At 42.2% G+C, this 24,715-nt stretch overlaps 1 protein-coding gene across 1 annotated transcript; it reads right to left on the bottom strand.

Annotated features, from left to right (window-relative positions):
- Positions 1–1,465: 1,465 nt before the first annotated feature.
- Positions 1,466–24,604, bottom strand: DRAP1 (DR1 associated protein 1). Its single transcript, XM_075280553.1, has 7 exons — positions 24,396–24,604; positions 16,854–16,926; positions 10,476–10,569; positions 9,936–10,055; positions 8,720–8,810; positions 8,331–8,419; positions 1,466–1,719 (listed from the first exon to the last, which is right to left on the bottom strand). The coding sequence occupies exons 1-7, from the start codon at positions 24,435–24,437 to the stop codon at positions 1,587–1,589; spliced, it is 642 nt and encodes a 213-aa protein (XP_075136654.1). The 5' UTR covers positions 24,438–24,604; the 3' UTR covers positions 1,466–1,586.
- Positions 24,605–24,715: the final 111 nt, after the last annotated feature.

Raw genomic sequence — 24,715 nt, 5'->3', positions numbered from 1 at the left:
ACACCAGTCTCCATTCAGGTCCGACCTTAGACTCCGCCTCCTCCAGCAGAGCCAGCGCTGATTGGCCAGAGTACGGAATTCGGCCAATCAGCACTGGCTAATGCATTGTATTGGCGTGATGAAGCAGTGCTGAATGTGTGTGCTTAGCCTGTACAGCTATCCCTGTCTCATAGTCACAAAGTTCACATTCTCATATGACCCGGATTTGAAATCCACTATTCGTCTAAAATGGAGGTCACCTGATTTCGGCAGCCAATGACTTTTTCCAATTTTTTTCAATGCCCCCGGTGTCGTGGGAGGGGAATCGAATTTTGGCGCACTTTACCACGCGGTGTTCGATTCGAACATAGCGAACACCCTGATATCCGATCGAACATGTGTTCGATAGAACACGGTTCGCTCATCTCTAATTATCAACTACAAAAAAAAACCCTTCTGACTGCTGTGCGCGCCAACAAGTCTTGTTTGCCAGAGGGATCACATTTCTCTATGCAAAATGCAAATACATTTATACAATACGATTTTCTGGATTTTATTTTTGATACTCTCTCACTGTTAAAATCAACCTACTCTTATAATTAGACTTCATGTCTTTGTCAGTGGGCAAAATCAGCAAGGGATCAAATATATAATATATATATTTTTTTTCTTCTTATATATTTTATCCCTTGCAGATTTTTCCCACTGACAAAGGCATGAAGAGTCTAATTTTAAGAGTAGGTTGATTTTAACAGCTTGAGAAAGGTCCTGCACTTCTGGGACGGAAACGTTGCTATGGAATAAACCCTCACCTTTTTATGATTTATTTTTGGATTGCTGTTCATTTGCTGCATATGAGATCCTGTCTGTTTGTTCTTTATGCGCAACTAAACAACTGGGTCGATCCTCACTAAATTTAGAACACAGGTACATCAGGTGTCTAGGAAACATTTAGAGAGGGTCTCAGCTCTCTAGGACATACCGTATGACTTGTATTAGCCAATAGAAGCCTGCAAGTCTTTCACTCATATTCCAACTGCCATACAAACAAAAACAAAAAAACCCAAATCCATGTTTTTCATAAATGTGTGCCCTTTTCAAAAATGCAAAATTTTCGACATTCCAAATGCACATTAAATATGCCTACAAAGGGCATTTAGACAATAATTGTGATCACTGGGATCCCCACTATTAAGGAGATTCTGACTCATACTCCGTGAACAGAGAGGCATTGTGCATGTGTGATCACCACTGTATACAGACTCCAATGCAGGTGTGAATGTGGGTGTCCAAGTGAGTAGATATTTAACACCTATCACGTAAACAGAAGCTAAATGTCCACCCCTTTTAAAGGCCATTTCAAAGTTTCTTGAAAGCATGATATGAAACATGCCATCTCTTCGGAGCTGTATTATGCACTAGTAAAATAACCACAGAGGTCTGTTTCCTCCACCTCCTTTTTTAATAAACTTAAGAACACATTTACCCTACCTCCCCCACCCCCATCCCACCCAGGGCCTTACGGCCCAATTTAAAAACCAAAATAAAAGAACAAAACCAAATAAGCAAATAAATGAAAACAGAATTTGAATTGGTTTGTCCAGGGGCTACGAATCATAATCTTCTTCTTCATCACAGCCAGCAGGCAGCGATGGCGCTGGCATAGTGGGCAGAGCAGAAGGTGCCGAGGGCATGACTGGTACAGACTGAAAATGTAGGAAGGATGGAGCTGGAGGAGTACTGCAAAAGAAAAAAATCAAAAAGGTAAAATTAAAAAGAATAAAAAAAAAAAAAAAGTCTAAAATTCAATGTTTCATTTAATCAAGAAGTCATGTTAGTGACAGCAGAGGTCAGCAAGCTCTTTTATACAGCGATCATTGGTAGCGCACTTCCTTGTGTGAATCAAACGTCCTGACGACAATTGTACATTGTGAACTCTAGAGCAGGGGAATAGAAATGTGCAGATACCAGCTGTCGGGATCCCCTGCCTCCTTTCTCTTTCATAAAGACAGCAAACTGGAGATAGACTGATTATTGACATACTACAGTAGAAGCACAAGGCTACATTATGAAGGTACAAGGAGGGAGGCTTATCCTGTTGCCCACCTAAGCCTCTGCATTTTACTGTGTAAGGGACAATATACAGTGTGAGGAGAACTAAGGGTGTATAGTATGGTGTGCGGTCAATGGGGAGCATTATACTGTGTGCGGGAACTAATGGATCATTATATCATTTGAGGCTATATAGATAAGGGTATCTTAACATATGTAAATATTTGACACCTTTGTTAAAGAGGACCTTTCACGTCCTTGGGCACATGCGGTGTAATACACCGCTAGAAAGCTTTCCTGTTCTGTGCCCCTGCTGAAGAACTAATCGGTACCTCTTCAGTGTCAGAAGGGCGTTTCTGACAGTCTGTCAGGAATGCCCCCTCCTCACAGTAGCGTCTATTGCGCTGTATTGAGAGAGAGGGATGTTCCTTACCACCCAGCGATGCCGCTGAGGAATACCCCCTCCTCCTGACAGTACTTGCCCATAAATGAGTACTGGAGGGGAAGGGGGCATTCCTCACCGCTCAGTATCATGGCTGGGTGGTAAAGAACGTCCCCTCTCACAGTACAGTACAGCGCAATAGACGCTACTGTGAGGAGGGGCGTTCCTGACAGATCGTCAGAAACGTCTGACACTAAAGAGCTACAGTATCGGCAGCAATAACTCTCCACCAGGGGCACAGAACGGGAAAGCTGATAGTGCGCTGAATTCAGCACAATGTCTGCTTTCTAGCGGAGTATTACACCGCATGTGCCCCAGGTGGTGAAAGGTCCTCTTTAAAGTTCAGCTTGAAACCTTGATCTGATCAAAATCACAATGGGATAGTCACTCAGTAATAAAGATTCACTGAAAGGCATGGCTATATCTTAACTTTTAATATGAATATTAGAATAAAAATGGTCTCAATGTATAACGAAACCATATATCATACACTCAATGTATAGCGCTGGAGCAGTTTATTCACAGAGGTGCAGATTTCAGGGTGGAGTACTAAGCTTCCATGTGTTTAACATCTCTGCATTTCCAGGTAAGGGCATTTGTTCAGCTTCAATCACCCATCACTGATGTGGATTTGCAAATAGCAAGAAAAAACAAAAAACAAACACCCCTCTTTTCAAATCAATGTACCTGACAGAAAGATGAATATCTGCACAGGGAGCATGAGAGAGGGTTGCTAAAATAAGTTTCCTCTTGCCACTTACAAGCCCACATCAGTGATGGGTGATTTAAGCTGAACAAATACTTCTGTATTCCCAGGTAAGGGTGTCAGCACGTGAAAGCATCGCACTCCACCCTGGTATCTGTACCAAGTTATTTGTGTGAATTTAATAATGATATACAGTTGAAACCAGAAGTTTACATACACTATATAAAAAGACACATGCATGTTTTTCTCATCATCTGACATGAAAGCAGAATAAACCTTTCGGGTTTTAGGTCAATTAAGATCACTAAAATTATTTATATTTGCTAATTTCCAGAATGAGAAAAAATTTAAGGCATTTTTATTACTTTCTACAAAGTTAAAAGTTTATATACATTTCATTATTTGGTACTATTGCCCTTAAACTGTATGTTTTAGGTTAAGCGTTTTGGATATCCTTCCACAAGCTTCTCAGAATAGTTGGCAGGAATTTGGACCCATTCTTCCTGATAGAACTAGTGTAACTGAGACATGTTTGTAGGTCATCTTGCTCGCACCTACCTTTTCAGCTTTGTCCATAAAATTTCAATAGAATTGAGATCAGTCCAAAATGCAAAGATGTACACTCACCGGCCACTTTATTAGGTACACCTGTCCAACTGCTCGTTAACACTTAATTTCTAATCAGCCAATCACATGGCGGCAACTCAGTGCATTTAGGCATGTAGACATGGTCAAGACAATCTCCTGCAGTTCAAACCGAGCATCAGTATGGGGAAGAAAGGTGATTTGAGTGCCTTTGAACGTGGCATGGTTGTTGGTGCCAGAAGGGCTGGTCTGAGTATTTCAGAAACTGCTGATCTACTGGGATTTTCACACACAACCATCTCTAGGGTTTACAGAGAATGGTCCGAAAAAGAAAAAACACCCAGTGAGCGGCAGTTCCGTGGGCGGAAATGCGTTGTTGATGCCAGAGGTCAGAGGAGAATGGCCAGACTGGTTCGAGCTGATAGAAAGGCAACAGTGACTCAAATAGCCACCCATTACAACCAAGGTAGCGAGAAGAGCATCTCTGAACGCACAGTACGTCGAACTTTGAGGCAGATGGGCTACAGCAGCAGAAGACCACACCGGGTGCCACTCCTTTCAGCTAAGAACAGGAAACTGAGGCTACAATTTGCACAAGCTCATCGAAATTGGACAATTGAAGATTGGAAAAACGTTGCCTGGTCTGATGAGTCTCGATTTCTGCTGTGACATTCGGATGGTAGGGTCAGAATTTGGCGTCAACAACATGAAAGCATGGATCCATCCTGCCTTGTATCAATGGTTCAGGCTGGTGGTGGTGGTGTCATGGTGTGGGGAATATTTTCTTGGCACTCTTTGGGCCCCTTGGTACCAATTGAGCATCGTTGCAACTCCAAAGCCTACCTGAGTATTGTTGCTGACCATGTCCATCCCTTTATGACCACAATGTACCCAACATCTGATGGCTACTTTCAGCAGGATAATGCGCCATGTCATAAAGCTGGAATCATCTCAGACTGGTTTCTTGAACATGACAAAGAGTTCACTGTACTCCAATGGCCTCCACAGTCACCAGATCTCAATCCAATAGAGCATCTTTGGGATGTGGTGGAACGGGAGATTCGCATCATGGATGTGCAGCCGACAAATCTGCGGCAACTGTGTGATGCCATCATGTCAATATGGACCAAAATCTCTGAGGAATGCTTCCAGCACCTTGTTGAATCTATGCCACGAAGAATTGAGGCAGTTCTGAAGGCAAAAGGGGGTCCAACCCGTTACTAGCATGGTGTACCTAATAAAGTGGCCGGTGAGTGTATAAACACACAGCCCACTTACAGTATAAATGTTGTATGCAAGGTATAAGGAGTAAACACTGTCTTCTTAGAACTGTCGCTGCACGGACTGGAATATCCCCATTGGCTTAAGGCTCAAACCAGAACAACTTAACAAGTGTGAAGTCCAGCAGTCGGTAGCTCCATAATCAAAACATGTTGACCTAAATAAAAGCCATGTTTTAATTATGAAGCTACCGGCTGCTGGACTACACACTTGTTAAGTGGTTCTGGTTTGAGATCAGGGCTTTGTGATGGCCACTCCAAAACACTGACTTTTTATCCTTTGTAACCAATTTGGCAGTATGCTTTGGGTCATTGTCCATTTGGAAGACCCATTTGCGTCCAAGGTTTAACTTCCTGGCTGAAGTCTTGAGATGCTGCTTCAGTATTGCCACAATGTTCTTTCCTCTTGATGTCATCTATTTTGTGAAGTGGACCAGTCCCTCCTGCAGCAACCTCCACTTCCCCTCCACCAAAACATGATTCTGCCACCCCCGTGCTTCGCAGTTGGGATGGTGTTCTCAGGCTCGTAAGATTCTCCTTTTTGCCTCCAAACGTAATGATGGTCATTATGGCCAAACAATTCAATTATAGTTTCATCAGACCACAGGACAAGTCTCCAAAAATTAAGGTCTTTGTTCATGTGTGCATTTGCAAACATTAATCTGGCTTTGTTATGTTTCTTTTGGAGTAATGGCTTCCTCCTGGCAGAGTGCCCCTTCTGCCCATGTCAATACTATTGCTTGTTTCACTGTGGATAATGGCAAACTCTTACGAGCCTCAGCCAGCATCTTCACAAGGTCTTTTGCTTTTGTTGTTGGCTTGATATGCACATTTCACACCAAAACACGTTCATCTCTGGGACACAGAACCTGTCTCCTACCTAAGCTGTTTGATGACTGGACATTCCCATCTTGTTTGTACTTGCGTATAATGGTTTGTACAGATGAACAAGGTACCTTCAGGTATCTGGAAGTTGTACCCAAGGATGAACCAGACATGTGCAAGTCCAGAATTCTCTTTGATAACTTGGCTGCTTTCTTTAGACTTTCCCATGATTTTACACAAAACAACAGTGTGTTTCAGGTGTGTCTAACTCTGATGTTGCCAGAATCTTCCAAAGACGTGATATCATCATAAGGGATGCCCCAAATTGTTTAAAGGTATAGTAATCTTAGTTTTGTAAATGTTTGACTTTGCATAAAGTAATAAAAATGCCTTAAAGGGATTCTACCACTAAAATGCTGTTTTTTCTGCTTTAGACGTTGGAATAGCATTTAGAAAGGCTATTCATCTCTTACCTTTAGACGTTTTCTATGTTACACTGTTCCTTAGAAATACCGTTTTTTTTACCGATATGCTAATGAGTTCTCCGCAGCAATGAGGGCGGGCCCCAGCGCTCAAACGGCGATGGGGGTGTCGCCACTGCTGCCCGACACCCTCTCTCCAGCGACTCCTTCTTCACCTGCATCCTCCCCTTCTCTGTAATCTTCCTTCTTCGTCAGCTCTGACGCCTGCTCAGTTGGCTCTGCCAGTGATACACTGGTAGAGCCGACTGCACATGCCGGCGGCCATATTTTCGATGCCACAAGGCAAGACTGCGTAGGCTTCAGAGCTGACGAAGAAGGAAGACGACAGAGAAGGGGAAGATGCAGGTGAAGAAGGCGGCGTTGCTGGAGAGAAAGTCTCGGGCAACAGTGGGGGTGTCCCCATCGCTGTTTGAGCGCTGGGGCTCGCCCTCATTGCTGCGGAGAACTCATTAGCATACCGGTAAAAACCGGTATTTCTAAGGAACGGCATGGCGGAGACCACGTCTAAAGGTAAGAGACAAATAGCCTTTCTAAAGGCTAATCTGACATCTAAAGCAGAAAAAAAACAGCGTTTTAGTGCTAGAATCCCTTTAACAAGAAATTCTCTCTATTCTGGCATTAACAAAAATAAATAAATTTTAATAATCATAATTGACCTAAAACAGGAAAGGTTTCTTCTAATTTCAAGTCAGATAATGAGAAAAACATGCCTGTGTATCTTTTTATATAGTGTACGTAAACAGGTTTCAACTGTATGTAAGTGAATCCAATATTAGAGGCAAAGTTTATTGGCGAAAACAGTGCAAATGAACGAAGGTTCTAGTGCCCGACTGGACCACCTCTAGTCGGAATACAAGATTAGATGCATTTGGGCATTAAAGTTCCATATGGAATCCTGCAGCGCATTTGGCCACAGATGTTGCAGCTGGGTCTGTAGATCCTGCACACTCGTAGGTAGTCAGTGCTGGGCCTCCCAACTGGTGCTATAAATGCTCGATTGGCGAAAAATCTGGGAATCAAATAGACATTCCCAGGAAACCCTTGCTGTTAGCAGGTGAGCACCATCCTGCTGAAAATTACAATTTGAAAGCCCAGCCATGAAAGGCCTCACACTGAGCTGTCACTTTTCCTCTTATCACCCAGCAGTGAACAACTATCATATGTAAAGACTACCCGGATCACACTAGCAGTAGGGGCAGTTTGTTACTCCATAGCAAAGGGGAAATTCAATCGCTCATCATATTCAAACCCAACCATTGGATCCCAAATAGAATGTAGTAGTCCAGGTTTGTCTTTTAATGACACCATTGCAAACAAAGGCAGCAGTGGTTGGACATCAATGACAGGACCTTGTAAAGGCTGCCGTGATAATAAATTCCCTTCTACTAAGAGCTGGGAAATAGTCTGGCCAGAAACAGTGGAATGTATGGAGATGCCACCTGTGTCTTGATCGTGGACAAAAACTATGAAAGCTGCTTTCAACCTTGTTGGTAGATCAAACAATCCTTTCTACTGGTTGTCTTTCTTGATCCTGCCTGCTGTCTGTTCATGGCATCAAATGACCACTGCTTCCAACACCTCCTAACAGCTAGGTTAGAATGGCTTACATGGTAGACAACTCATTGAACGACCACCCTTGCTTCTCATGCCAATGACGCGTTCTGTCAACTGAGTAAAAGCGTAAGTGTACATACATACACTTGTATGTATGTATGTATACAAAGAGGTATGTATAGCGGTGAACAATCAGACCAAACCTGCTGTATGCAGTTTTGTAGCACTCTTACATTTCTATATTGGTGTGTTACTGTTTTATCAAATGGGTGCATAAATGGTTAGCTTGTAATGCTCTGGTAAAACTGACTATCTGCAAACACTGCCTCTATTCCAGCGAGCCAAGGCCCCTCATTATTGGGTACATTTTATGTGATAAGTTTTTCCTACATTTCTCGATCTTCAGACCAAGTCATATAAATTACCTTTGAAATGAGGCTTGAGATTGAATATTTGCAGCAGGAGTAGGACACATTTCTTCGTCACCTTCTGACTCTGTGCCTTCAGAATCATCCTGTTAACATTAAAACGTTTAATTCACTTAAGAACAATAGTGCTAAGATTAGATTCACATGCTAAAGTTCAGTGCGTATCTCATGACACTTTTTTTGGTTTAGCTAATTTTTTTTTACATCAAACAAGATGCAGCTAGATATTAAAGCTATCATTATTATTATAAAGATAAATGCATACATTGTATTTTTTTTCAAACACAAAAGACAGCAAGCTCTACGTACAGTAGTTCTTTCATATTAACATCAACAACATCTCTGTAAAAATAACAGTATTTATTTTTACAGAGATGTTGGCTCACCTCTTGCTCAGAGTCTGTTTCGGATTGCTTTTTATCCTTTCCTTTCATCGCTGTACCTCCATTTTTTCGACTGCTGCCTGGTTTTCGACCCCTTAGAGAAGCATATGCAATATATAACTATGCATGGTTAGAAGACAATGCAATTGCACAGCAATCACTTGGCTGATCACATGGTTCCCTCCTTGTGTATAGTGTCATCAGCAGGATCTGGTACCTTTACTGTGAAATCAGTTCCTCGTCACTAAAAACCCTAAATATGGTGCTCATTTGCTAAAATGCAAGCTACCATTTCTGCATTTGGGCGGATGACCCCATTATTCCTAAGAATGCCTTAAGTGACTCATCCCATTACGTGTTTTTGGGGTAGACAAAGAAAAGGTCCAAAACACCCCTTGTGTCATCAAAGAGTGAAATGACCTACAGAGTCATGTTTATTATCACTGTCCAAAATTACAATAAAATGTTACACTTAATGCAGAGCTGGTAGAAGAAAACAGAATACCAGCTTATCGTCCTTCTTCCACCAAAGTGACCTCTGCATATTCCAAACGCAGTGGTGATCCAGCGCTTTATTAAAAGACCATGGTTTCAATAGTAAACCATTAAAATCCATGTATACAATCAGAATAGCTCAAAAACATACAGAACGTATGCAGTATACCCCATGAAGAGCAGGTTTACGTGTTTAAGACCTACCCGTTTTCAGTCATAACCTCCAATCTTTGCTTATGACTTAAAAAACGATAAGCTGGACATGAGTAAACAAGAGTTCCCCAAGATAGAGCTGCATAGATTCTATAGGTTTGTACTATTCTGCTTGTATACATCACTTTTTAAATGGTTTACTAATAAAATAATGGACTATTAAATGGAGCCCGTCAATAGAACGCACCATATTAAGCGAGATATCTTGGCTAGAGAAGGGGCAAACATGGTTTCAGGTGACCCTGACAAGGCTGATTAATATGCTGAATTCCCTTCAATGAAGTTCTGGATCGGTTTTGTGCCTGGACTGTGCATTAGAGGCTCGATCAAGCGATCAAGGACAGTCTTTCAGGTGAGCCGACTACGGCTTTGTTTCCATTGATGTCTGCATATGTACACCACATATACATATTGCTCCCGTAAATGTGTAATCTCTTCGACTGCAGCTGCATCAGGTCCAAAAAAAAAAAAAAAAGTATATACATTGTAAAGAAAATATAAATAAATCTACCTTCGTGACACCCTCTCCCCTTCTGTGTGATTGTCTTCGTTCTCTCCCTGCATATCTGGGACTGTGGCAACTAGATCCTTTAAGAAATCAAATTGCTGCTCGAGTTCTATACACTGTTTCCTATGAATGATAAATAGTATTAGTAACACGTTAAAATGTACTTTACTGTCTGACTCCCCCTACAGCTAACAAAGGGACGTCTCCGTATAGTAATTTTCTAAACCATTTATAGTTATCAGGATATTTAAAGCGTACCTCCAGTAACAAATTTCACATGCTGGCTGCTACTCTTCATATGCTTTATTTTCCGACTGCAGTATACAATTATTGTATATATTCTACTCTGCACAAAGAATAATTAAAGACAATGGCATATGTTCCTCCATTTTTTTTTTCCTGACTTACATGGGTACCTGTGTCAAGTCCTCCAAGTCATTCCCATTCTTAAAAAGCTATATATTTCTGGAGAAAACCTTAATTACCAGTTTAACTTAGCAACCAAGCTTTTTAGGAATAAAGTAGAAAAGGAACAGAACTCACAAATGTGAAGTAGTCATGGTCTTCGCACTTCGAGATTGTGTCACCTGACAAGCTTTCTTCAGCAGCGATTCGAGGAATAGCTCAAGTGCACGAGCTACCAAAATGTCAAGTTTAACAATGCATTAAGAAATTAAGAATGGTTTATCAACTATGATGGCAGAAGTTTGCTGTGTGGTGTCCAGAAAGAACAGATCACAGAAATGGACTAGGGGGACTAAGAGGATCGCCCTTGTTTGGCCATTTCCTTATCTCCATATTGATTTCAATGAAGAGGATGATGACTTCCTGTACAAATATATAAGGACCGGGCCCAAAAGTGCATTAAAGACCAGGTCTCTTTTTTTCAAAACGGACATGTGTCACTTTAAATGGCAATAACTTTGAGACGCTTTAAACTTACACAAGTGATTTTGAGATTTTTATTTTTTTTTGTAACACATTATACATCATGTTAGTGGTAAACACTAATCAATATTTTTGTATGTGAAATTTTCTACTTTCAGGCAGAAAGCTACACCATCCAAATACATGAATAAATATCTACCATAACTCTGCTTTATATTGGCATCATCTTATTTTTGATGTCACAAGGCTTACAAGTGTTAGGGGGCGTTCACACGGAGTAACGCCGGGCGTGTATCACAGCCGTACACGCCGGCGTTACGGCAGACTGCCGAACACTTCCCATTCACTTCAATGGGAGCGCTCGTAACAGCGGCGTTTACGAGCGCTCCCATTGAAGTGAATGGGAAGTGTTCGGCAGTCTGCCGCAACGCCGGCGTGTACGGCTGTGATACACGCCCGGCGTTACTCCATGTGAATGCCCCCTAACAGCGATTTTCCAGATTTACAAGAAAAATTCCCCAAACCAATTTTTTAGGGACCACTTCAGTTCTGAAAGGAATTATAAAAGTCTGTATAATAGAAACCCCCATTTTCAAAACTACACCCCTCAAATTATTCAAAACAGCATTTGGGACGTTTGTTAACCCTTTAAGCATTTCATAAGAATAAAAATAATATGGAGGTGAAATTTAGACATTTCATTTTTTTTCACTAATACATTATTATATTATTGTTTATTTATATAGCACCATTAATTCCATGATGCTTTACATTTGGGGGTTACATACAGTACACAGAATATACAGGTAGATATAATACTAGCAATGACCGACTGGCACAGTGGGGTAGAGGGCCCTGCCCGCGAGGGCTTACAATCTATTGGGATTCATTTAGACCTAAAATTAACACATTCACGAAGGGTTAAAGGAGAAAATACATCTCACATTTTGTTATGCAATTTCTCCCGGGCACAGAAATACCCCACATGTGGGTGTAAACTGATTTTTGGGCAGACGGCAGCGCATGGAAGGGAAGGAACGAAACAGGGGGTATGAAAAGCAGATTGTGCTGGAATAGTTTTCAGGCGCCATGTCTCATTTGCAGTGCCCTTAGAGTACCAAAACAATGGAAACCCCCCAAAAGTGACCCCATTTTAGAATCTACACCCCTCACAGAATTCATCAAGGAGTATAAAGGAAAATGTTTGTTTTGGTACCGTGTTAGCCAGTGGTTATAAAATATAATTCTTTTTTTATTTATTTTTTTTTATATTCAAGGAGTATAGTCAGCATTTTGACCCTACAGTTGTTTCACAGATTTTACTAACATTGGGGTATGTAAATGAAAAATTACTAAAACGTCATTTTATCCCCAAAGTTTTCATTTTCACAAGGGGTTAAAGGCGTAAAAGCCCCCACAGTTTGTTAGACAATTTCTCTTGAACATGGCAATACCCTACATGTGGTCATAATCTGCTGTATGGGAACATGGCGGGGCTTGGAATGGAAAGAGCGCTATTTGGCTTTTGAGTGGCAGATTTTGCTGGAATAATTTTTAGGTGTCATGTCTCATTTGCAGAGCCCCTAAAGAACCAATACAGTGGAAATCCCCTAAAAGTGACCCCATTTTGGAAACTACATCCCTCATAGAATTTATCTAGGGGTAGAGTGAGTATTTTGGCCTCACAGCTGTTTCACAGATTTTATTAACATTGGAACGTAAAAATGAAAAATCACTTTTTTTTTTTCCAATGAATCATCCATTTAGAGCCATATTTTTAATTTAGCAAGTAGTTAAAGAATTGAAAGCCCCCCACAGTTTGTTACACAATTTCTCCTGAACACGGCAATACCCCATATGTGGCCATAATCTGCTGTATGGGGACATGGTGGGGCTCGGAATGGAAAGTGGGCTATTTGGGTTTTGGAGGGCAGATGTGGCTGGAATAGTTTTCAGGTGCCATGTCGCATTTGCTGAGCCCCTAAAGTATCAATACAGTGGAAACCCCTCAAATGTGACCCCAATGTAGAAACTACACCCGTCAAGGAATGAATCAAGGGGTATTATCATTTTGAGCCTAAAATGCTTCCCAAAAATTAATGTACAAAATGAAAATGAGATTCACCATTTCAGTGTGTTTCATGTTGTGCCCAACTTATGTCAGCAGAGACACTCCAAAAACTGTTAAGCGGGTATCCCGGCACAACAGCTTTTAGAGCATTCACAATATTTTTAGCTGAGCACAACATTTTACGCACTGAAATTACATATTCCTGGAAAAATGGTCATTTTCACCTCTCACAATCAGCTTCGTATTCATTTATGGATAATAAGTTATAGCAACACTTGGGGATAAAAATGCTCTCTGTACCCCTGGATAAATCCTTCAGGGGTGTAGTTTCCAAAATAAGGTCTCATATCAGGGGATTCCGCTTTACTGGCGGTTCAGCTCTGCAAAAGTGTCATGGCATCCAAAAACCAAACCGTCTGTGCTCCAAAAAACCAAACAACCCTTCTTCCCTTCTGTGTCCGGCTGTGCCCTAATATCAGTTTATACCCACATATGACATTACGTCCGTTATCCTGAGTACACCAGTGTCATACATGTGCCCTAATATCAGTATATACCACATATGACATTACCTACAGTATCCCGGGTACACCAGTGTCATACATGTGGCATAAACTGCAGTTTGGGCGCACAGCAGGGCGCAGAAGGGAAGGAGTGCGATGTGGCTTTTGGAGCACAGATTCAGATGTTTGGTATCTGGATGCAATGTCATGTTTGTAGAGCCTGTAAAGGTACCAGAAAAATGGATTCCCCAAAGGAGTGACCTCATTTTGAAAACTGCACCCCTCAAAGAATTTATCAGGGGGTGTAGTGAATATTAGTATCCCAGACGTGACTGCACAGTGGATGGTGAAGAGGGAATATATAAGCAGTGCGGAGAACATTGGGAACACCAAATTCCCTACTATGTCCCAGTAGCTCCTATGATTGGGGGAGTCACCTCTGGTGTATTTTCCCCCAGAAGCTGTAAATCTGGGTTGTCCCCTGATATTCGCTCGCACAGCTTATATATTCCCTTCCTGCTGCAGCCAGTTGTGTTCTAATAATTTGGCAATTTTGGTTTTTTTTGTCTTCACATTGCTGGATGCTATATTTTCTTTATTTTTCTGGTGACGTGGCCATATAAGGGCTTATTGTTTGTGGGATGAGATGCATTTTGTAATGACACCATTTTTGGGTGTCTACTATTTACTGAATACATTTTATTAACTTTTTTTGGTGGATTTAAAAAAAAATAAATAAAAAAAATCCTGGCATTGCGTTTTACCTTTTTAATTTTTCGACATGCAGTGTACAGTATACGCAACATGTGACCTTTATTCTGTGGGTCGGTACGGTTACGGCGATACCTCATTTATAGTATTTTTTTATGCAATACTAAATCTGCAGAGGAAAAACACATTTGGGGACATAAATCAATGTTTTTTGCATTGCCATCTTCTGAGAGGCGTAACATTTTTATTTTTCGGTTGACAGTGTTGGTTGAGGGCTTATTTTTTGTGGGACAATGTGTGCTTTTTATTGGAACTGTTATGGGGTACATATGACTTTTTGATCACTTTTTTATAGCACATTTTGTAAGGTGAGATGGTGAAAAATCATTGCTTCCGGCGGGTTTCCCCCCCCCATCGTTCACTTTAAATATTGTTTCAGCTTTATTGTACAGATTGTTATGGACACGACAATACCAAATATTTATTGTTTTTATAAATTTTTTTTTTTTTTAATATAATTAATTTTCTATAGAAAAAAGGGAAATTTTGGGATTTTATGAATTTATAAATTTTTTTCAAACTTTTTTTTTTTTTATTACTATTTTATGTGTCAATTTTGGACACTTCTACCAGCAATGCTTTGATTGCTGATAGTATTATGCTCTGTGAGACACAGCCTGCACGTGTCTCACAGAGCATAACAAGATATCAGGCTGTGCAGACGCACAGCCTGACATCGGAAGGTCCTGGCAGGATCACAAAGTAACATTTAAATGTAAAAGTAACATAAAATACCTCCATTGGACCTCCCCCAATCATGAGAATGAGGGGTCCCCCGAGTATCACTGTTTGAAAGGACATGTGTGGTGTAACTCCAACTCTAAGGGACTGCTGAGGATAACCAAGTACTGTGCTTTGTTATCTTCAGCAGCCACATACAGCTGAATGGAAATGTGCAACCGCTGCTCTATTCAAACAGCAAGACTCAGGACCCCTGTTCTTATGAGAGAGGATGCCAACAGTTGGACCCTTTGCGATCACACAATTAATCTCTATTATATTATGTGAGACATGCATGTTCAGGACAACTCCTTTAAAAAGTCTGAAAAACTCCTCTGACAAGTCTAAAGTATGAGATGATTTTGTTGGGTGTAGGTGAAGCAAGAAAGGTATCCGACATGCCTGTTTCTTTTGTCTCCCTGAAAGCTACTATCAGATGTATGAGACAAGCATGTTTATTGAGGTGTATGGATAAACAACCATTTGTGAAATGCAAGTTCATTTGAACACTTTAAAGGGATTCTACAATTAAAAACTTTTTTTTTTCTAGTTGACACGTCAGAATAGCCTTATGAAAGGCTATTCTTCTCCTACCTTTAGAGGTCTTCTTCGCCCCGCCTTTCGGTTAACAATCCGTTTTTTTGTCGGTATACAAATGAGTTCTCTCGCAGCACTGGGGGCGTCCCCAATGCTGCAAGAGAACTCTCTCCAGCGCAGCCTCCATCTTCGATAGCAGCGGCCTGTACTCCTTAGAACTACAGGAGAGTACTGTACTGCGCATGCTCGCATAAGTGGCCACAAAAAAAAATGGCCGCCGGCACGTGCACGCGGCTCTGCCAGCGGCCCGATGGCAGAGTTGACTGTGCAGGTGTACAACTGTGACCCCCAGCGCCGGAAGAAGAAGATGAAGAGGCTGTTGCTGACGAAGATGGAGGCGGCGCTGGAGAGATTTCTCTTGCAGCATTGGGGAGGCCCCCAGTGCCGTTTGAGCGCTGGGGCCCGCCCCCAGTGTTGCGAGAGAACTCATATGGATGCTGACAAAAAACGGATTGTTAACCCGAACGCCGGGGCGAAGAAGACCTCTAAAGGAAGGAGAAGAATAGCCTTACTTAAGACTATTCCGAAGTGTGAACTAGAAAAAAAAAAAAAAAAAAAAAAGTTTTTAATGGTAGAATCCCTTTAACGTATTAAATGGGTAGTCAAATTTAAAATGCTGTCAGATTAAATTACATGCCACTGAAAGAGCAAAAACTGGTGGGGACCTCTGGAGCAGCTGGGCATTTTCCATAAAAAGCATGAGATAAAATATATATACTACTAATTTTTTTTTTTTTTTTTTTTACTAAGCAAGGTAGCCATCGAAGTAGATTCAAAATATGTTACTGCTGAAGCTTTTGTTCTAGTACCAGTAGTCATGTCTAGTTCCTGCACACACTGCAGTGCTAATACTATGAGGAATATGTGAGAGAGGGGGCTATATGGAGAACATTACATAAGAGGCAGGGAAAGAGCAAACAAGATGAACAGAGACTTTGGTGAATCTGAGGTCACATGATAGTTCTCAGTTGTAACTGCAGGCAGAGACTTCCTGTTTGCGCAGCATCTCAAGGTGGAGAATAGGTGTTACACTGATCATGTGACTTACTAAAGAAGGTGAGGACAAGGAGAAGGAAAGGCACGGTGACTGTGTAATGTAAGTATATATATATAAAAAAAACAAAACAAACAAAAAAAACACACACCACAGTGTCTCTTTAAGCAATAGCTTATACAGTGTATAAGCGTATGGACTGTTGGTCCATACGCTACACTGTCATTCACGGTCGTGTGTACGGGGCCCATAGAAATGAATGGGTCAGTGTACTATACGGGAAAACCCAGGATAGCACACTGACCAGACATATGGTCGTCAGCAATGGGGCTAAAACACAATAAAAAGCACTTGTGTGAAACAAGCCTAAAGGATACAAATTATGACAGGAACAGCTGCAGCAACTTTGCCTATTTCTTCATCAGTCTGCATAATCTTCTTGATCCTTGCCTACAAGAAAAAAAAATGTAATTCAGATTTTAAAATTTATTAAGCAAATTAAAAACAAAAACTTTGACCTTACTTGATTGTGTGAAAAATAAAGCCAACCATACAGAGGAATATTTACATCGAATGGGGAAACTGAGAGGTTTCCCCTCAAAGGAACTGCCCGAAAGTGATATGTAGGTCAGCATCTACCAAGTTTGCTTACCTGTAATTTTCAGCTGTGCACCATTAAAGCAGAGTGGTGATTTTGGACAACAGTGTCTACTGGGAGTCTGAGGGTCCGATCACATGGAGGAAAATGGTGAGGAATTTGGTGTAAAATTCCGCTAGTGGAAAAAAAAAAGCTAGCAGAACCTATTGAAATCAATGGGAGGCTTTTATTTCAGTGCGGAAAATTCCACACCAAATTCCTCACCATTTTCCTCCGTGTAAATGGACCCTGAGGCTATGGCCCCCACGGGGCGTAATCGCAGCGCTAAAGCACTGCGGAAAGAACTGCGGCGTGAACACATTGCGGTTCTTTCCGCAGCGCTTTTAAGAGAAAGTTCACAGAGATTTCCTCTGCGGACTTTCTCTTAACATAATATCTACGGGAAAGTCGCCGGCATTTCCGTAGATATAATTGCAGAGTCGCAACGGCTTTGCAAATCGCAGCGTGTCGGCACTATGATTTTTTCCTGCAAAGTGGGGATGGGATTCGCGTGAATCCCATCGACTTTGCTTGCACTGTACAGCGCCGCGATTTTTCCCGCAGCGTCTCCGCTGCGGGCAAATAGCGGCGTTTACGTCCCGTGGGGCCCCGGCCTGAGACAGCACACTGATTTCTCATTAGTTCACTCTCCTCATATCCCAGCTCCATCTGTGCCACTTCAGATTACCAGCTGTGTATATACGCAAGTCTACCCTATTAGGGTCCGTTCACACAATGTAACGCGCTGGTGATTCTGATACGTAAACTCGTGTCAGAGTCAACACTGCAAAACAGAATCCCACTGACTTCAATGGATTCCGTTTAGCGCACGTAACACATTGAGATCAATGAGTTAAAAAGCCTCCCATTGATTTCAATGCGTTACGCACACTAAACAGAACCCATTGAAGTCAATAGGATTCTGTTTTGCAGTGCTGATCCTTACACGGATTTACGTGTCAAAATCAACAGCGCGTTACATCGTGTGAATGGACCTTTAAATTGACCAGAAATCCAGTGAATGAGAATAATAAGAAAATTTAAAAAAAAAAACCCAGGGAGAAAAATACATCTAAAGTGTAACCAATAAGTAAATCCAGATAAAGCTGCACTTTCTCACAGTGGTTCATGTACACAGCAGGGGTAGACATCTAGTTGGCTCAATGAGCACAACTCAGCTACTAAAGCACACCAGGAAAGACTGGAACACTCACTGATATTTAGATTATTAAATAAAAATAAATAAATAAAGTTTTTGTGGAATGCTGCAGAAAGGAAAAAAAAAAAAAACCAAACACCCATACACACCTGGTAGAACGCAGAAGCAGAGCTTTAGGCCTGGTTCACATCTGGTAATCCGTTCGGATTTGGCACCGCGTGCCAAACACATTGGAACGCGGTGTGCAGTGAAAGCACACGGACCCCATAAACTATAATGGGGTCCATGTGCTTTCCGCGCAGTGTCTGCATGGGTCTTGCACATGTTCCATGCGGAGATAGTGAGGAAAGCATATGGACCCCATTATAGTCTATGGGGTCCGTGTGCTTTCACTGCACACTGCTTACCAATGCGCTCGGTAGTCCGTTCGAGGGGAAGTCCACATGAACACTCCCCGAATGGATTACCGACGCAGATATGAACCAGGCTTTAGATTTCCGCTGCTGATTAGGCCCTTATGAATCAGCAGCAGGTCTCAAGCTGTAGATTCTGAGGCTGAATCAGTTGCAAGATTGAGTAGGAAGCAGAATCCTCCTCAAAATAATCACCAGATTCCTCTATGTAAAGGGCTCTTACAAGGTTTCACTTTTATAATATCAATAATAATATATTGACATGATGCAAGGCGATTTGCATGCTGTTGAGGTGTTATAGTTAAAGGGAACACAGAACCCCCAATATGTCAATAAGTTGCTGGAGTTTAAGGTCTCAAACCTCTGTAACATAACGCCACCCATTGCTGGTATGTTACATTTGGGACCCTAAACCCTAGCTGCTTAATAGCACGCATGACATTTAATGGTCCCAGAGCAGCTGGAAAGTTCACAGGTTCTTCAGATTTATTCATATTCAAGCCCACACTAATTCTGAGAATAAATGCTGTTAGTTTTGGGATCCCATATGCTAATTAGGCTCTGTCAGATAGGAACAGTAAGGGTGCATTCACATTACTAATACGCTGTCTGATTCTGAACGTTAAAACAAACGCATATAAAGCAGTTCCCATTCATTTCAATGGGAGCCGGCATACGAGCGCTCCCCATTGAAATGAATGGGCTGCTTTTTTCACTACGAGGGCTCCCATTGAAATGAAAAGGAAGTGCTCGCGAGTACGGCTCAGAATGATCAGAGCTAGCCGTACATGCGAGCACTTCCCATTCACTTCAATGGGAGCGCTCGTAGTGAAAAAAGCAGCACATTCATTTCAATGGGGAGCGCTCGTATGCCGGCTCCCATTGAAATGAATGGGAACTGCTTTATACGCGCTGATTCTGAACGTGTTTTACGTTCAGAATCAGGCAGCGTATCAGTAGTGTGAATGCACCCTAAGGCTGAGTTCACATGAGGAATTTTGGTCAGGATTTTGAGGCCAAATTCGCCTCAAAATCCTGACCAAAAAGACAGCTCTCATTGAAATCAATGGGAGTCGGTCAGTTCTTTTTTCCGGGAGCCGTTTGTTCCGGCTCCTGGAAAAAAGAAGCGACACGCTCATTCTTCAGGTGGAGTCGCCTCACGAATCCGCCTGAAGACATTCCCTCCTCTTGACTAGGCCGATTCATTTGGGTCTAAACTGGAGCGCGCAACTGGATGCCGGTGCTCTGCATCAAGTCGCAGCTACCCGTTTTATGGTCCGGAAACTGAGGCACCCTCCGCCTCAAATTGCAGAACTAAAAAACCCTGTGTGAACCTGGCCTTAAAGAGTACAATTTTGACCTCTGGCATGGTCCACCTCTGATTGAAGCAATGAAACTCACCATCTTTGTGCTCCTGCCAGACACTGCCCATCTGACAGAAGAGAGTATAAAAAGCACTGACTGCTCAGGAATGGTGGAGGTAAGACGGAGAAAAATCCAACCATGTGAGATTCAGTGGAGTAGCACCTATCAACAGATACTAAGAGCTGGAGCTAAAAGAATTATGGCTAAAACAACATTTGCTTCTTTTTCTAAGTGAGTATTATGGCAAGGATGAGTCTAGTGTTGAAGCCGTATTAGGCTAAGGCCCCACTTTGCGGAAACGCAGCTTTTTTTGAGCCAAAGCCAAGAATGGCTACAAAAGGAAAGGGAAATAAAGAGTTCTTACATTTCTACCTTCTGCTCAATCCACTCCTCGCCCTGGCTCAAAAACCCACAACAAAATCTGTAACAAAAAAGCTGCATCACCGCAACGTGGGGCTTTAGCCTTAGGGTGCATTCACACTGAGTAAACGCTAGCTTATTCTGAACGTAAAACACGTTCAGAATAAGCGGCGTCTAAAGCAGCTCCATTCATTTCTATGGGAGCGGGGATACGAGCGCTCCCCATAGAAATGAATGGGCTGCTTCTTTCACTCCGTGCAGTCCCATTGAAGTGAATGGGGAGTGCCGGCGTGTACGGCAAGCTCTGCTCATGCCGGAGCGTACACGCCGGCACTCCCCATTCACTTCAATGGGACTGCACGGAGTGAAAGAAGCAGCCCATTCATTTCTATGGGGAGCGCTCGTATCCCCGCTCCCATAGAAATGAATGGAGCTGCTTTAGACGCCGCTTATTCTGAACATGTTTTACGTTCAGAATAAGCTAGCGTTTACTCAGTGTGAATGCACCCTTAAGCTACAATCATGCTGTTGTTGCCTTTCCATTAGGATTCCCTGACAGAAAGAAAAGAATAAATAAAATAATATTTCGGACTGTTTGTATCCACAAACTCACAACAATGTTAAGATAAAACGGAAGGTCTCTTCTATGCTTAGGATAGATCATTAACATCTGATCTGTGGGGGTATCTAACACTTTGCACCTCCATTGATCAGCTGTTCTCACCACAGTATATTGCAGTACAGAGTTGTCTGCTTCCTGGGGCTACGGGACTGGGAAACACTGTAGTAGGCTCGCTCGCTCTCTCAGTCTCAAATACTTTGTGTGAAGCAGTAGAGAGCATGCTTAAATGGTCACTAACTCTACAGACAACTTAATCTCATTTCATATAGCATAGAATTCTATGTAATGCACTTTTAGGGTTAGTTCACACAACGGAAATCTTTTCTGCCGTGTGGCTTTTTTGCGTGGCTAGCCGTGACGCCATTGCAATGCATTGGTATCCTGCTCCTGATCAGGCCCGGATGAATGGGCCTGGAGCCGCAGACACCGTGGCTGACTCTGCCATGTAATCTGCGGGAAGATAGGACATGTTGCATTTTTTTTCTGCTAGCTGAAAAAAATAGCGGAAAAAAACTGAATGACTCCAATTAAAATGAAAGGGAGGCTTTTTTGCAGGCGAATGTTAAGGCAAATTCCAGGTCAAAATCCGCCTGCAATAAACTCCACGTGAACATACCTTAAAGGGAGTCTATCGTTAGGATTTTTTTAATTTTAACTAACCTTATCTTCATGTAGCCTTTAGAAAGGCTATTGTAGGCATACTTTTTGTCTCAATCATGTTACCAGCATTTTTATGAAAAAGCTGGATTGTTTTTATGCAAATTAGTGTTCACGGAGCAAAGGGGCGTTCCCACCGTGCCCCGAGCACCCCCATGTCATCGGCCTGGACCTGCATCACTGCCTCCTTATTGATTGTAGGTGAAGTCTCCTCCTTCTCTTCTTCTTCTTTACTTTCTTCTTACACGAGAAGGCGTACTGTACCTGCTCATGTAAGAAAAAAAAAAATGCAAGATGGCGCACAAAGCAGGGGCTGTACACTCAGCCACTTCAGCAGGCTAAGCACAAAACGCATGCGCCATCTTGGAGTTCTTACATTAGGCCCAGGACACCTGCTCATGTAAGAAGTAAAGAAGAAGAGGAGGAGTCTTCAACTATAGTCAAGAAGGGGCCGTGATGCAGGTCCAGGCTGATGACGTGGGTGTGGTCAAAGCACAGGAAAGGGAACGCCCCCTGTACTCCATGAACACTAGTTTGCATAAGAAGAAACCAGCTTTTTCATGAAAACGCTGGCAACATAATTAAAACAAAAGGTATGCCTACAATAGACTTTCTAAAGGCTACATGAGGATAGGATTTTTTTTCATTTTAACTAAAGCTAAGACTCCCGTTAATTAAAAACCTTACTGCTTTTTGCTTTAAAAACCTCTAAGACTGAGGCCCTACATTGTGGAAATGCTGCTTTTTTTTGTTGCAGATTTTGCTGTGGATTTTTTGAGCAAAAGCGGGTTTGGATTGAGCAGAAGGAAGAACTACCGTGTTTCTCTGAAAATAAGACAGGGTCTTATATTTTTTTTTTTACTCCAAAAGAAAAGGGCTAGGGCTTATTTTCCGAGTAGGTCTTATTTTTCAGGTACTAGAGCAAAATAGAATATTTGCTAATTGTTAATAACACTGGCTGTTAGTAACCATAACTTACATTCCCAATTGATGGTGCAAGGTCAGTGGATCTTAAACAAACTTACTAGCTCTGTCTAAGCACTTTGCGTGGTAGTAGCTAGAGATGAGCAAACACTGTTCGGATCAGCCGATCCGAACAGCATGCACCCATAGAAATGAACGGAAGCACCTGTGACGCCGGCCAGCGGCAAAGTCAGCGTCACAGGTGCTTCCATTCATTTCTATGGGTGCGTGCTGTTCTGATCGGCTGATCCGAACAGTGTTCGCTCATCTCTAGTAGTAGCCCTTTACCCTCTCTAGCTTTTCTCCTTTACGCTAAGAGGGAGGTGCTGTAGTGGAGTGGCTGCATCTGTGAGATCGAGCAGGAGTGGCACCTGGCGTTACGTCACATAAGTAATCAAACCCAAAACTTAGTAGTGGCTGAGAGGTGGAACTCAGGAGGCTGACTTTGGAGGAGGGAGGTAGGAAGGAGGGGGGAATTTGCATTGCTGTTGCAGGAGGTAGCGGGGTTCTTATCCAGGGCAGTTGTGAGCTACTATACACCTATTCTCCAGTTCTGTGACATCACACGACATAACGTAGTGCTGGAGGCGTTGACTGTAACTAGGGTTTATGTTTCAAGTGTGCTCCAAAAACCCTGCAAAATTAAGCTAGGACTTATTTTTTGGAGAAAAAGGGTATAAGTACCACTCTAGGCTTGGACTCATAAAAACCGAACAAAATCTGTAACAAAAAAACAACAACTGTGTTTACGTAACATGAGACCTTAGCCTAAAAGTTCTTGCCACTAGGTATCTCCCTTCCAGCTAATTTACAATTGACTCCTTTGTTACTAGAGAAGCATGTCTCTAGCAGCAAGATAGAAAAGACAATGAAGTGAAGGTTCCTCTCTTCAAACAGTGAATGCAGATAGAAGGGGCTGATTCTACTCTCACACATACATGCTAATTATAACAACGGAAGATTCTGCAGCATCTTACAGTTTATAGTGCAAGATTTTTTATTTTTTTTTAAAGTCTGCTCTTCAGGTCAGACCTCCACTGATCAGCTGATCTCAGCACAGCATATGGGGTACTCAGCTGTCTGATTTTGGGGTGTATGGAACGACTGTCATGCAATGAATTTGGGCATCTCACAGAATAGCAATGAGCTAAACTGGGGTACACAGGACCTCAATTCTTCTAATTACTGGGGATCCCCCACCAATAACACACTTATTGTCCAAGTTACAATTTTGGAACAAAACCTTTATTACAGAGGACCCAACCAGACCAGCCAGAAGAAGCCAGGCAATGCTAGAAAGTGGTGGGATAAACGAGGCCATAATGGAAGGAGCAGGGGGTACCTGAACCAAGGGCTGAGCAGAAGAGGCACAAGTTTGGAACAAAACCATTACCAATACTAAATACACAGCCGAGCTATGGTTTGGTGTGGGCATATGGAGGCAAAACAGACAAAGACGCAGGTATAACGCAGATAGCAATGAAACATCTCAAGCCAGCAATAAAATAAGTCGGCACTTCAGTGCGGCAAAGGTTCCTGAAATGGCCATAGAAAATGGAAGGAAAGCTAAAGCGTCAGTCAGACACAGATGGCAACCACAACACATACAAACCAGCGGCTTAGTCACACAGTGCGATAATTAAAACGTCTATTAAAAAAAAAAACCCACATAAACAAATGAACTGGCGAAAGACACAAACATATTCCCATGCTTAGCGCTACTGAACTAGGCCACAAACCCACCGGCGGGAAACGAGCGTTGTACTTCTTTTTCTTGCTCGGCATCGTCGTGTAGCAGGACCCTCACCCACCGGAGCAGCTAAACAAGGAGAACAATCCACAGACCACAGCCGCTGAGAAGACTGTCAAGCTATGTCCACCAAGCGCTGTTTAATAAAGTTCATTCTATTGTTAAAAAAAGACTTCCTGGTGCACTGCACTGAGTTATTCTCATAGACGCTGAGTGACAATAAAGTTGTATGAAGAAAGCAAAAAAAACAACAAAAAAAAAACAACGTAGTGGTCTTGATTGCGTAAGTTGGGGAGGACGCTTGCGCGTCGTG

Source organism: Leptodactylus fuscus, chromosome 7 (genome assembly GCF_031893055.1).
Source record: "Leptodactylus fuscus isolate aLepFus1 chromosome 7, aLepFus1.hap2, whole genome shotgun sequence".
NCBI classification, from domain to species: domain Eukaryota; kingdom Metazoa; phylum Chordata; class Amphibia; order Anura; family Leptodactylidae; genus Leptodactylus; species Leptodactylus fuscus.
This window is presented reverse-complemented; position numbering and strand designations above follow the sequence as displayed.